The sequence below is a fragment of the Moschus berezovskii genome, chromosome 15 (assembly GCF_049115385.1).
Source record: "Moschus berezovskii isolate FMDL1 chromosome 15, NW_MosBer_1.0, whole genome shotgun sequence".
NCBI classification, from domain to species: Eukaryota; Metazoa; Chordata; class Mammalia; order Artiodactyla; family Moschidae; genus Moschus; species Moschus berezovskii.
Window position 1 is genome coordinate 29,490,905 of NC_142474.1, and position 12,338 is coordinate 29,503,242.

The 12,338-nt window shown below is 60.3% G+C and overlaps 1 protein-coding gene across 2 annotated transcripts in view; it reads right to left on the reverse strand.

Moving 5' to 3' along the window:
- The window catches only part of LAMA5 (laminin subunit alpha 5), a 51,357-nt gene that overhangs the window by 32,687 nt on the left and 6,332 nt on the right, over window positions 1–12,338 (reverse strand). For both annotated transcript variants that reach the window (XM_055433814.2, XM_055433810.2), the window contains exons 3-6: window positions 5,038–5,155; window positions 4,171–4,289; window positions 3,915–4,085; window positions 3,630–3,727 (exon numbers count right to left, since the gene is read on the reverse strand). In XM_055433814.2, coding sequence (XP_055289789.2) covers window positions 3,630–3,727; window positions 3,915–4,085; window positions 4,171–4,289; window positions 5,038–5,155 — 506 coding nt within the window. The remainder of the gene's footprint in view (window positions 1–3,629; window positions 3,728–3,914; window positions 4,086–4,170; window positions 4,290–5,037; window positions 5,156–12,338) is intronic.

Sequence of the window (12,338 nt, forward strand, 5' to 3'; positions counted from 1 at the left end):
GGATTCACAACCAAGGTCCTGTGGCTGGTGTTTGATTTTTTAAGAATCTGCACTTGAGAAACCTGTATGCAGGTCAGGAAGCAACAGTTAGAACTGGACATTGAACAACAGACTGGTTCCAAATAGGAAAAGGAGTACGTCAAGGCTGTATATTGTCACCCTGCTTATTTAACTTACATTCAGAGTACATCATGAGAAACGCTGTGCTGGAGGAAGCACAAGCTGGAATCAATATTGCTGGGAGAAATATCAATAACCTCAGATATGCAAATGACACCACCCTTATGGCAGAAAGTGAAGAGAAACTAAAGAGCCTCTTGATGAAAGTGAAAGAGGAGAGTGAAAAAGTTGGCTTAAAGATCAACATTCAGAAAACTAAGATCATGGCATCTGGTCCCATCACTTCATGGCAAATAGATAGGGAAACAGTGGAAACAGTGGTTGACTTTATTTTTCTGGACTCCAAAATCACTGCATATGGTGATTGCAGCCATGAAATTAAAAGACACTTACTCCTTGGAAGGAAAGTTATGACCAACCTAGATAGCATATTAAAAAGCAGAGACATTACTTTGTCAACAAAGGTCCATCTAGTCAAGGCTACAGTTTTTCCAGTAGTCATGTAAGGATGTGAAAGTTGGACAATAAAGAAAGCTGAGCACCGAAGAATTGATGCTTTTGAACTGTGGTGTTGGAGAAGACTCTTGAGAGTCCCTTGCACTGCAAGGAGATCCAACCAGTCCATCCTAAAGGAGATCAGTCCTGGGTGTTCACTGGAAGGGCTGATGTTGAAGCTGAAACTCCAATACTTTGGCCACCTGATGCAAAGAACTGACTCATTGGAAAAGACCCTGATGCTGGGAAAGATTGAGGGCAGGAGAAGAAGGGGACAACAGAGGATGAGATGGTTGGATGGCATCACCAACACAATGGACATGGGTTTGGGTGGACTCCAGGAGTTGGTGATGGATAGGGAGGCCTGGCGTGCCGCAGTTCATGGGGTCGCAAAGAGTCAGACATGACTGAACAACTGAACTGAACACTGTCAGTGTACCCCTTAACCAAGAAATTAACACAAAGAATAGGGCATCTGTCAAAAGTCCTTGGAAAACCACGCTGGAGGGATTCTTCCCAATCTAGGGCACATGGTCACTACACGGGTGAAGCCCTATTGAAAACCCGCACAGAAACAACCCAATGGGGTCAGTAGATGAAACCAAACAGCAGGGCCGCACCCCAGGAACTTCACTTTATGGAGCAATCAGGTTTAAACCATAAAAAGAAAGTGTTTAAAGATTATAACCCAGAAGACAGTGAAATGACATTTCTCAAGTGTTGAAAGAGATAGCCATCAACCAGGAATTCTACAGTCAGCTAAACTATCACCAAAGAGGACTTCCCTGGCAATCCAATGGTTGGCAGTCCGCCTGCCAAAGCAGGGGACACGGGTTCAATCCCTGTTCCGGAAGGACACATGCTGTGGGGCAACTAAGCCAGCACAGCAACTGCTGTGCCCATGTGCTATAGAGTCTGTGCTCTGGAACAAGAGAAGCCACCACAATGAGAAGCCCAAGGAGCACAATTAAGAATAGACCCCGCTTTCTGCAACGAGAGCTCCCAAGAAGCAACAAAGACCCAGTGCAGCCAAAAATAAAATGCTTTAAACAAAAAAGAATCTTAAAAAAATAATAAAAAGACCCCGGAGAGCTCCCTCGCCCCTCCCACACTACAAGAACACAGCCGGAAGATAGTCACCTATGAACTAGGAAGGGGGCCTCAGCTGCCTCCAGAACTGTCAGGAATAAGTCTCCATGGTTTATAAGCCACCCAGCCTCTGGCATTCTGTCAGCCTGAACAGACTAAGACACAACACAAACAAAACACGTGACTGCCAAACCGAGGGGTGGGGAAGAGTGACTGGGGGCTGGGCATAGACTGGGCAGGTAGTCGGCACTCAGAGTGATGGTGGTAGAGAGGGCAGAGAGGATGCAGGTGGGGGTGGAGGTGATGGTGGTAGAGGCTGAGGGGCAGAGAAGAGCAGCTGGTTGGGCAGAGCCCTCGTGGAAGAGGCAGAAGAGGCAGGAGACACAACACAGGGAGGACACAACAGGCTGACGCTGTGGGGCATGGGTGTGCGAGGGGTTTTGGCACTTGTGGTTCTGGGAGAGACACCCCACACCCCCTGCAGGGTGAGCAGAGCTCTGTTTATGCCCAGGTGCAGGTGAGTCAGGGCGGATGCCGACGCCTTCCTGGCAGGCTCGGGCAGGCCTGACTCTCCTCCAGGGCTGATGTGGCCGCCCAGCTGGCGCCCTAAACAACCATCACGAGTCCCACCTGGCATTTAATTTCCCAAAGCAACCAGCTATGCCTGGGTTCAGCACCTGAAGCTGTGGGCAAGAATCCTCGCCCAGGGCCACACTGAGGCTGCATGAGCCACACAGGTCCTGGGGGCCTGCACCAGTGTAAACGTACCCCTCCCCCTGCAGACCCATCAGCCATGCCTGAGGAGGTCTAGGGTTCACCTCTTGGTGTTTTTTGACTATGAGAACAGGGGTGAACTTCTGCACTGTGTGGGCTTCATCCACCTCCCTATCAACTAGGATGTGGACACAGCGATAAACCCCAGAATTGAGGAGGCTACATGATTTCGAGGCAAGGGAAGCAGCAGGAGGAGGTGGCCGGCAGGGGGTGGGGGCTACAGGAGCCTGGCCTCAGGCTCCCTTGGCAGGCTCTGCTGCCTCTTCCAGCACCGCCTGTCCAGCCCTGGATCTGCTTTATGCCCCAGAGCCCTCAGCCCTGCCAGGACCCCTGCGCTGGGCACAGGCCTCCCATTCCCTGCCTGCCCAGAACATGGGCTGCTGGGGTGGGGCGGGAAGCCCACCTGTGCCTTTGGAGCAGGAACATAGCCCAGCATGTGTTAACTCCACACACAGCTGCAGATGGATGGGAGGGAGGGAGGTAAGAGGGAAGGGAAAAGGAGGGAGGGAGGAGCGAACACATGGACGAATCCACTGCCGAGCCAGGAGGAGAGCTGGCCTAGTGCCAGGCTCCAGCTGATAATTTAGCTGAGTGCTCATTGCTGAATTCATGCTGCTGGAGCCACTTAGGCACATAGCACCAGTGGCAGCTTGTTAAAGATGCAGGTTCCTGAGCCCTGCCTTACTGGCTGAGCTCAGAGCCCCCGCTGAGCATGTCAGATGGGGGTCTCTGGGCTGCTCCCTGTCCTGAGCCTCGGCCCCTGCCTGTGTCGAGGATGGAAGTCACGGTGGGGCGGCAAGGAGTGTATAATCTGTGTCCTCAAGGAAGGTGGGAGAGCTCCCCCAACCCCAGAGGGCAGGAACATGCAGCCTCAGGCAATTACCTCCCTCAGACTCCCCTGCACCTCTGGGGTTTCTGCCAGAGGGGCAGCTGGGTCACAGGTCCAGGTAAAGCTCCACCTCTGTGGGCAGCAGGGCAGAGAAGCCCAAGCCAGACACTAGGCCCTGCCCTTCCACCTCACTGTGCACTCAGGGAAACAGGCCACGGGGAAACGAGGGGCAAGGGGCCAGTGTAGGGGCGATGAAACCAGGCCTCCTCTCCCTCAGGTTGAGCACGAGATGGCGGGACGAGCAGGGAGCTGCAGGTCTTACCTAAAGGGGTCTGTGGGGTCTTTGGCATCACAGACGTCTGCATGCCCGTGGCAGACACAGCGGCCGCCGATGCTGATGTCCTTGATACTGTAATAGTACTGTGCAGGGCCCGCAACGTCAGCGCGTGGCCTCCCACTCCTGCCCTGAGCCCAGGTGGCCCCGCCCACAGCAGCCCCAGCCCCGTGGCCCCGCCCACACCTGCCCCAGTCCCCGTGGCCCCGCCCACACCTGCCCCACCCCGTGGCCCCGCCCACACCTGCCCCGCGGCCCCGCCCGCCCGCTCACCCGGCGGGTGACCGTGGGGTCCCGCAGCGCCTTGCCCATGAGGTGGCCCAGCAGCGTGTTGGTGCGCAGGAAGCGCAGGCGGATGTTGGTGGCTTTGGTGAAGTCACGCAGCAGCGGCGAGTAGGAGAAGTTCATAGCACCTGGGCGGCCGTTCACCAGGGACACCACGATCTGAGGATGGCCGCAGATCAGGCGGGGGCATGGTGCCGGCACTGACCGCCAGGCCGCATGCCCCGCGCCGTCCTGCCCGGCCCACCTCGCCGTTTTCCAGAGGCACGATCCGCGAGTACTCGGTGCTGCAGATGACGTCGTCGTCCTGCGTGATGCGCTCCAGCGTCCGCGGCCCGAACCGTTCCAGGCAGTCCCTCTTGGAGGCTGCGGGAATGCCAAGGGTGAGCGCTCGGCGCTCTGCGCGCCCTGTCTTCCTGGAGCCCTATGGCCTCAGCCAGGAGGAAGCATCAACCGGAATGCAGGATCGAGGCCCACCCTTGGGGTTTTGTTGAACAGAGCGTGGAGCACATCGCAGCTTCCTCCAGAGGGCGTGTCAGGACCCAGGGTGCCCCTGCCCAGAGGCTCTGAATTTGCCCACCCCTGGCAAGCTGACTGTCCAGGCCTTTGCCATTCTCTCTGCACACCCCTTGTGTGTCCCTCCCCAACCCCACCCTTGGGGCACCCATCCTGACTGTCCCTCACAGGGCTGCCCTGCACTCACTCTTGGGCTTTGGAGCTTGAGGGGGACACAAGTTCCAGGATGACCCAATCAGAGCCGCATGGACATGATTGGTCAGGGTGGCACGTGGCAGGGCCAAACAGTTAGCAGGGGCGCAGGGCTCCTGTGCTCTCCTGATGGGGCAGCTAAGTTGGTGGTCTTTGCCACCTTGGGAGTTGCTGGAGCATAAGGCCAGTCCACAGAGAGCTAGAAGATGGGCCCAGCAGTGCCATGTCAGGGACGCAAGGCCCTGAACCCCCATCTGCCTTCAGGAATATGCACCCCACAACCCAGCCCACCTAGAAGCCAGGCATGAGGGCAGGCCTGGTATCCAGAGGCCTTGAGAACACAGCACTGGCAGCCCACTCACCCAGGGTATCCCCCCTTGCCAGCCCCTCATTCCAGGAGACTCACATGCAAAGTATTGCCAGGGCTGGTAGGTGTGGCCAAAGTCCGTGGACCGCTCCAGCACCCAGAGGTCTGGCCGAGGGGAATTGGCAAACTTGATGAGCACGTAGGCCACATGGAAAACCTGCCGGATGGTGGGTGAACACCCTTGAGACCCCTTCCATGCCATGTGGGGCCCCCAAACACCTGGAGGGCCACCCCCACCCTGTGAGGTAAGGTTCCAGGGGATATCTGTGCGCTTGCCCTCAGGGGCCAGACACACCCAGGTAAGAGGGCCAGCTGGCTCAGGGAGCAGCCCCTCAGCTTGCGGGCCAGCCCAGGGCCACTGAGACCTGCACCGGGGACACAGAGATGACCAGCAGAACCCAGCATTTCTGGAGGGCTCTCCTCTAGGGCCTGAGGGTGACTTAGGACTCAGACGCACCCCCTCCCCAGGCCCACCCCAGCTGAGGCTGCACACAAGCCTGATGGGGGCTGAAGTCAGACAGGGCCCACACGCAAGCAGCCTGTCTACAGGGCCCAGGCTATGGGGCTGGGCAAAGTGATGGCAAAAGCTCATCCCATTGTCCCCAGAGCTCTGGTGGCTGGCCTGGGAAGGTGGCCAGGTGAGGTCCCAAGCTCCCAGGAGCCTAGCCTCCTTGCACAGCAGGCGGATGAACCCCTGCCCAGGATGGGGGCCCCTGTCACAGTCATCCTGGTGACCCCATCATCCTCAGAGCCAACTCAGGACCTGCCCATCTCACCCACTGACCGGCCACATGGGCAGGCAGCGAGGATCCACCAGGGCTGAGCCTCTGTCTGCCCCAGGCATGAGGCCCCAAGAGGGGAGACAGACAAACACAGGCCCTCTCAAAGCTGGGCCAGGGAGACCCTGCCAACCCAGGAGTCAGAAGTTGGAGCTCTGCTGGGCCGGGCCGTTGGAGGCAGCACCTGGCCAGGGGGAGGGGGAGGCTGTTCATCCAGAGGCACCCAGAACCCCCCAAGGTCCCACCAGGTGACCCAGGCTGACCTCTACTGTTCCGTCCCTGGGTCTCGATCTGACCTCACTCCCTTGTCTCTCTCTTCTGGGCCAGAGGTCGGCATCCCTGGATGTCCCCCTGTCCAGTGCCCCAGACCTCAGCTTAGAGGGCCAATGACCCCTTCTCCTCCCCCACCTTTGCCCCAAAGCCAAAGATGAGGTGCCAATTTCTGAGCTGCTCTCTATGTGCAAAGTCTGGGTCCAAGGAGACCTGGGCAGGGCCGGCGGAGAACCTGGTGCCCAGTCTGTACGCGGGGAGAGCTGAGGCCCTAGACGAAGGGCAGAGACACACCTAGTGAGCACCCCATCCATGGACGACACCTGCCCCACCCCTCGGGGCTCTCAATCACACCCCCATGCCAGACCTGCTCATAGGTGGGCTTTGAACTGCTCACCAGCCTCAAGAGCAACGTCATACCTCAGGCCACTCACTGTCCCCTCAGGGAGGCCCTGCCCATCCCAGGGGAAGAGGGCCCTTCCAGCGTCCACTGCTCTGGAACCAGCTGGTCTGTCAGTCAGCAAGGCCCAAGCCTAGGGACAGAGCAGGGGTCCCCTCCAGGGCTGCCCAATGCCCACAGTCACCCCCTCCCCTGGTCAGCCTGAAGCTGCTGTGGTAACCCCTCGAGGGACAGTGAGGGGACCATGGACCCCTCAGGGCCCAGCCCTCAGACCAGGCACCTCGAATCCAGGCGTGGGGGGTGGGGCAGGGGGCGGGGGTTGTGAGGTCCCAGGACCCTGAGACACACCCATTCCTAACCCTGCCCTTCTGGGAAGGCCTGGTTTTTGCTGGGAGAGGCCTTTCCTGGGGTGTGTGTGTGGAGGGGGGGAGGTGGTGAGGGCCTATTCACCCATTGCCAGGCCTTGAGGTCATCTTCCACTTGGCCCTGCCCAGTCAGGGGAAGGGCTCAAGCCTCTGGGGGTACAGACCCTACACTTGGCAGGCACCTTGGCCAACCCCTCAGGCATTCCAGGAAGCCCTGAGGACCGCAAACGGCCCCTGTGCCAGGACGGGTCTTCGTGAGGAAGGGGGACACGGCAGAGTGGGCGCCACAGTGTGCACTGGCCATGGACAGAGGCTGTTTTGGGGGCGGCAGCATGGCTGCCACAGAAAGCCCCCAGAGGGATGAAAGGCTTGCTCCGAGCCCCGTGGGGCCCACCCCCGCCTTTCCCTGAGCGAGGCCACCAGGCTGCACCCTTCGTGGCCAGCTTGGTCCCTCCCCCAGGTCGGCAGGCCGCACACATTTTTCCCAGCTGAGAGCACTTGCACAAATATTGACTCGAAGATGCTAATCAGGCAGGACAGGGGCAGCATGAAAACTACCCCCCGCCCACCCCGCGCAAGGCCCAGCCCTCTGGGTGCGCTCCAAGGAAGACCCCTGCCTTCTGTCCATCTGTCCACCTGGTTGTCTCACTGTCACAACAGGCTGGAGGGATGGGAAGGCATATGTTCAGCTCTCCCATCTGTCCCCGATCTGGTTCGGGGAGCCGCACAGCCGCCCCGGGCACGACCCGGAGCGAGGGCAGACCCCTGGCCTCCCTGGACACCTCCCTCCCCACGCCATCCCCGCCCGCTCCACTCTGCTCAGCTGCCAGCTCCCCTGACCTTTCCCGCTGCTACAGAGCTCTGCGCAAAAGGAAAAAAGTCTTTTAAAGCAAAAGCCAAACAAAAGCCTCCTGAGTTATTTTTAAAAATCTGGCTATTCTGGGGCAGGCACGTCTCCAGGACAGCAGCCGGACCCGCCTCTCGGCCATGGCCCCCCCCACCCAGCCTGACCTCAGAGGGCCAGGCTTGCCAGGAGGGGGTCTGCCCTGTGACCGCTGCCTGGAGGGGGTGGCGGAGCCTGGAGAGCCTGATGCATCCCAGGCCTCAGCGGCTAGATGGTCCAGGGTGGGCAGGGCATAGTGGGACAAACACAGCAGAGGTCAGAGGCCAGGGGTCAGGGGGCAAGTCCTGAAGAAAAGGTGTGAAGGCTCAGAGAGTCTCCAAAGAGAAGAGGCTACCTGTTCCTGCAGGCGAGCAGAGGTCATCCAGAGCCACACCAGAGGCAGAGATTGGGGGGTGGGGAGGGCAAACAGGATGGGCTGGAGTCAGAAGACATAGGGAGGGCTAGAGAGGAAGCTGCTGCTGCAGACCCCCAGGGGTTCTCCATAGCCCCAGGAATGGGGGTGCAGGAGGGGACAGCAGGCGGGAAGCCTCCTGGGCTCAGGCACCCATGTACCAAGAACAGGGTTGATGCTGGAGCCTCTGGAAGCATAAGGTCATCAGGGCCAGCACACTCCACCTCTTCCCTGAGCCAGGCCCTGTGCCCCTGTCCTGGGGAGGGAGGACCCTGCCCCCACCCGCTGGGCCACCAGCATGAATCACCAGGCAGCCTGTGACTCAGCCTGACCCCACAGGAAGCAGGGCCCCATGCTGATTCCCAGGGATGGGCCAGGGTCCCAGCCGGGCTGGGTGGGGCAGGAAGCCCCTCCTAGACCAGGCGTCCAGACCAGCTCCCCCTTTGTTCCCAGGGGCACCCAGACCTCCTGGACCACCACCCCAGACTGTTAGATTGGCCTCAGGGCCCTGTGTGCTGAATCTAGTTGAGTCAGCACCCCAGATTTGCCCTCTCCCTGGAGACCCCATCTGGAAACCTTGATAAACATAAACGCCACAGCGGGAGGTGGGGAGGTGGGGTGGCTGAGTGGGCATGTCAACTCAGGCCCCCAGCTGGGTAAATAAGAATGGCCATCCACACAACACATAACGGGGAGCTGAAAACAGGCCACACGTGGCTGCCACTCCAGGAGTGGAAAAGCCACTGCTGGAAAGAAAAATAAAACCTGGAAACATAGAGTGGGCAGGCAGAGGCCCCAGGAACCCTGACTCTGTGGGGCCAGGTGCCCAACACACAGGTGCTCCATAGCGTGGAGCAAGTAGCAGGATTTTCAGCAATTGGGCCGTCTGACAGCTCTATAGGAGCTTACCAGCTAGACCGCAGGGCAAACACCTGTGTGGCCCAGCACCTCAATGGAGCTGGGCTTGGGAGGGAGTTCAGGCACCCCCAACCACCCACATGCTGTCTTGGGTCCCCTGCCTTGAAGGGGGGGTTTCAGGCCCACTCCACCCCTACCAGAGCTCCTGGCTCTGTCCCACACCCCCTGCAGCCCGGTCCAGGTCAGGCCAGATGGCCAGCCTCGAGCCATAGGAAGTGGAGTTTATCCCAAGAGGACCCCAACACCCAAACAGTTTATAGACTTCAGTGTGAGCTATGTCGCTGGAAGCCAATGCCACAGCGTTTGTTTAAAAACAGACAGAAGAAAGGAGCCTGGGGGGCTCAGTGTCAGGAGACCAGAGTGTTGCTGCGTGCCATGATGGCCGGGGAGAGTGGCAGCAGGGGCGGAGGACAAAGGGCCCCCAGTCCCAGCCCCCGGCAGCCTCTCTGGCCCTGCATCCTTCAAGCCAAGGGATGAGCTGAGGCAGGGTCTCCTGGCTCCCACAAGGAGAGAAGGGACCCCTGCTGGCCTGAAGACTCACCCTGGGGAGGCTGTCCCAGACCCCCACACACTCACCCCCTCCAGGGAGCCCATCCCAAGGGGCTGTGTCCGATCCAGAACCCCCCACCTGTAACCAGAGCCTGGCCGGTCTCAGCCACACTTCCGGCCACTTCCCTTGAGCAACCCCACTGACCCTCCTGGGGCGCTGCCCACATGGCTGAGAGCCCAGCTAGGCCTGGCCAGCCAGGCCAGTGACCGTGACCTCATAACCCAGCAGGCCAGCGGGCACGCCAGGACCAGGCTGCCTGCCCAGGGAGCCCCGGACTGACCAGCTCAGAGTGGGTACAGCCTGGGACCAGGGTGGGCAGGGTAGAGCTGCATGGGGGGTCCTGACCACAAAGCAGCCAGCGCATCTGGGGCCCTTGTGAGCAGCAAGGTCCAGGCACGTGCTCACAGCCCACGTCCAGAGGAGGGCCCGAGGCACAGTTGGCCTGGCCTGTCCTCCACACTGGGGCTCCAACCCCTCTGTGGTGGGGGTGGGGGGGCAGCTGGTGCCCTCCCTGCCTTCCCACTGTCCCTCAGGGAGGGCAGACCCTCACCCTGGCATTTTCAGTCCCCCAACCAACACTTTCGGCCTCCCACCCAACCCCCCAGCCTACACCCCACTGCCAGCCCAGACCCCCGTCCACTGTACCCCTCACCTGGTCTCCAGTCTGCTCCCCTCAGGTCTGGTCTTTCAGGGCAGGGACAAAGGGCCGACCCACCCAGGGCACAAGCAGAGAACACAGCCCACAGCTGGGAGGGAACCTCTATTCCTTACCTGCCTCTGCATCTAAGGAGTGAGGGCTGAGCCCACAGTGGGGGTTGCTGGGGAGAGGCCCTCCCCCATGGCTGGGCCACCAGGGGGCATCTGGAGAGGGAGGCGACTCCCCCCAGAGCGAGCCCTTACTCACCCTGCCCAGCTCCCTAAGACCCCCTGGGAACACAGAAAGGCTCAGAACAGGGAGCCTGAGGCAGGCAAGCAAGAGGCCCAGGGGAGACAGGAGACAGCAAGTACCCGCTGGCCCCTGGAGGACCCCCAGGCAGGCCACTGCTGGGACTCGGGACAGTGCCCCCTCGGTCTCCAGCCTCAGAGACCCTCTCTGAGGCTGGCATCCCACAGGCTCAGCCCCACAGACTGTCCTCTCGGGTCCGGGGTCCTGGCCAAGGTCAGCAGGGCTGGAGTGGAGGCCGAGACCTCCCGACGCCCTTCTTGGCCAGGCCCTCACTCCTGGGGCTTTGGTTTCTCCATCTGCAAAATGGGGGGAATAGCGTGCAGTAATCCCTGCCCCATCTTGGGGAAGGTCAGAGGCGATGAGACAGGGAGAAGACTCCTCGAGGCCCCAGGACAGACGGACGCTACAGGGACCAGGCCCTACCAGCTGCAGCTCCACCCCCGGGGTGAGGAGGAAGAGGAGCTGCCAGCGGTCCTCCCTGGCCTCCCGGGGCAGGAAGTTCTCCTGATGCCCAGGGCCAGCTGCCCCGCCCCCACCCGCTTTCCTGGGGCATCCGCTTCACATCCCAGAACAAAGGCCCCTGGCAGCCGCCGCAGGGGGAGGGCCCACTCACTGCCTCCCAACAAAAGACCCAGCCCCACCCCAGGGGAACCTGCGCCCCAAAGGAAGGCCCAGCCCCAAGACAGGGAACCCCCAGGCCCCTCCCACTGGCCTCTCTCCCCCTGCACAGCCAGTGTGCTTGGAGGGTCCTGCCCAGGACACCCTCCATCTGGCTGCAGGCCAGCTGCTCCCGTGACCAGATTGGGGGCACTTGAGGAGGTAGATCCCAGGGTCACTGTGAGGGCACTTCCAAAACGCCTTCCCCCAGCACTCCAGCCTGTGCTCCCTCCATCCTGCAGAGCCCCCATTTCCTACCTCTGTGGGCACCTCTGCCCACGAGGAACCTGGTCTCTGTTCCCAACCCCCACGAGCAGGGCATGCCAAAGGGACCCAGCTGTCACGCAGTGACTCAGGGAGGAAGGGGCAATGAGCTCCTTTTCCTACAGGGAAGGTGGTGAACATAGGAGTCATCTCTGGAATTCCACCGTGGCTCAGAAACATGCCCAGGAAAGGGTTTTCTCCCGTCATGGAGCTGGACACTGGGTGCTTCCACTCCACCCAACTCCAAAGCATACAACTGGGCATGTCCTAGGCTCCCCTGCCCCCAACCAAACCAAGGCTGGCATCCCCTTAACCAAGATGGGGGCTTCCATAAGTCATAAAGAGGAGAAGGAAGAAGGGAGGGGTGGGGATATGAGAAGAGCAAAGGGTTGGTGGGTAGATGGATGTTAGGTGGATGGGCTGGTGGGTGGGTGGGTAGATGGATGGGTGGGAGGGTGGCAAAAAGCGAGGAAGAGCAGTGGGCGGCTGGGAGAGTCGACCTCCCCACAAGCAGGGCTGGAAACGGCCGCTTTCCCATTTGCGTCATTTTACATTTGGGGAAACCGAGTCTTGGTGGGCGAGACGCACGCAGAATGAATCCCTGGCCCCAGCGCAGGCCCACTCTGTAGGGCAAATGTCCTGCCTGCCTCTCCATCTCTGTCTTATACAGATAAACACCGAGGCGCAGGGGGCCACAGAGACGGGGTGGGGGTGGGGTGGTGTGAGCACTGTCCGAGCTCCCCCCTTGGCCCCACCCACTCTACCTCGGGAGGGCACTGTGCCTGCCTGCTTCGGGAGGCCAGGCCACTGTGTGCCCCGAGAGCACACCTGCCCTGCCCCAGCCTGGCCAGGCTTGTCCACAGAGAAGGAGGGGCAAGAAGGACCCAGTGGCTTGG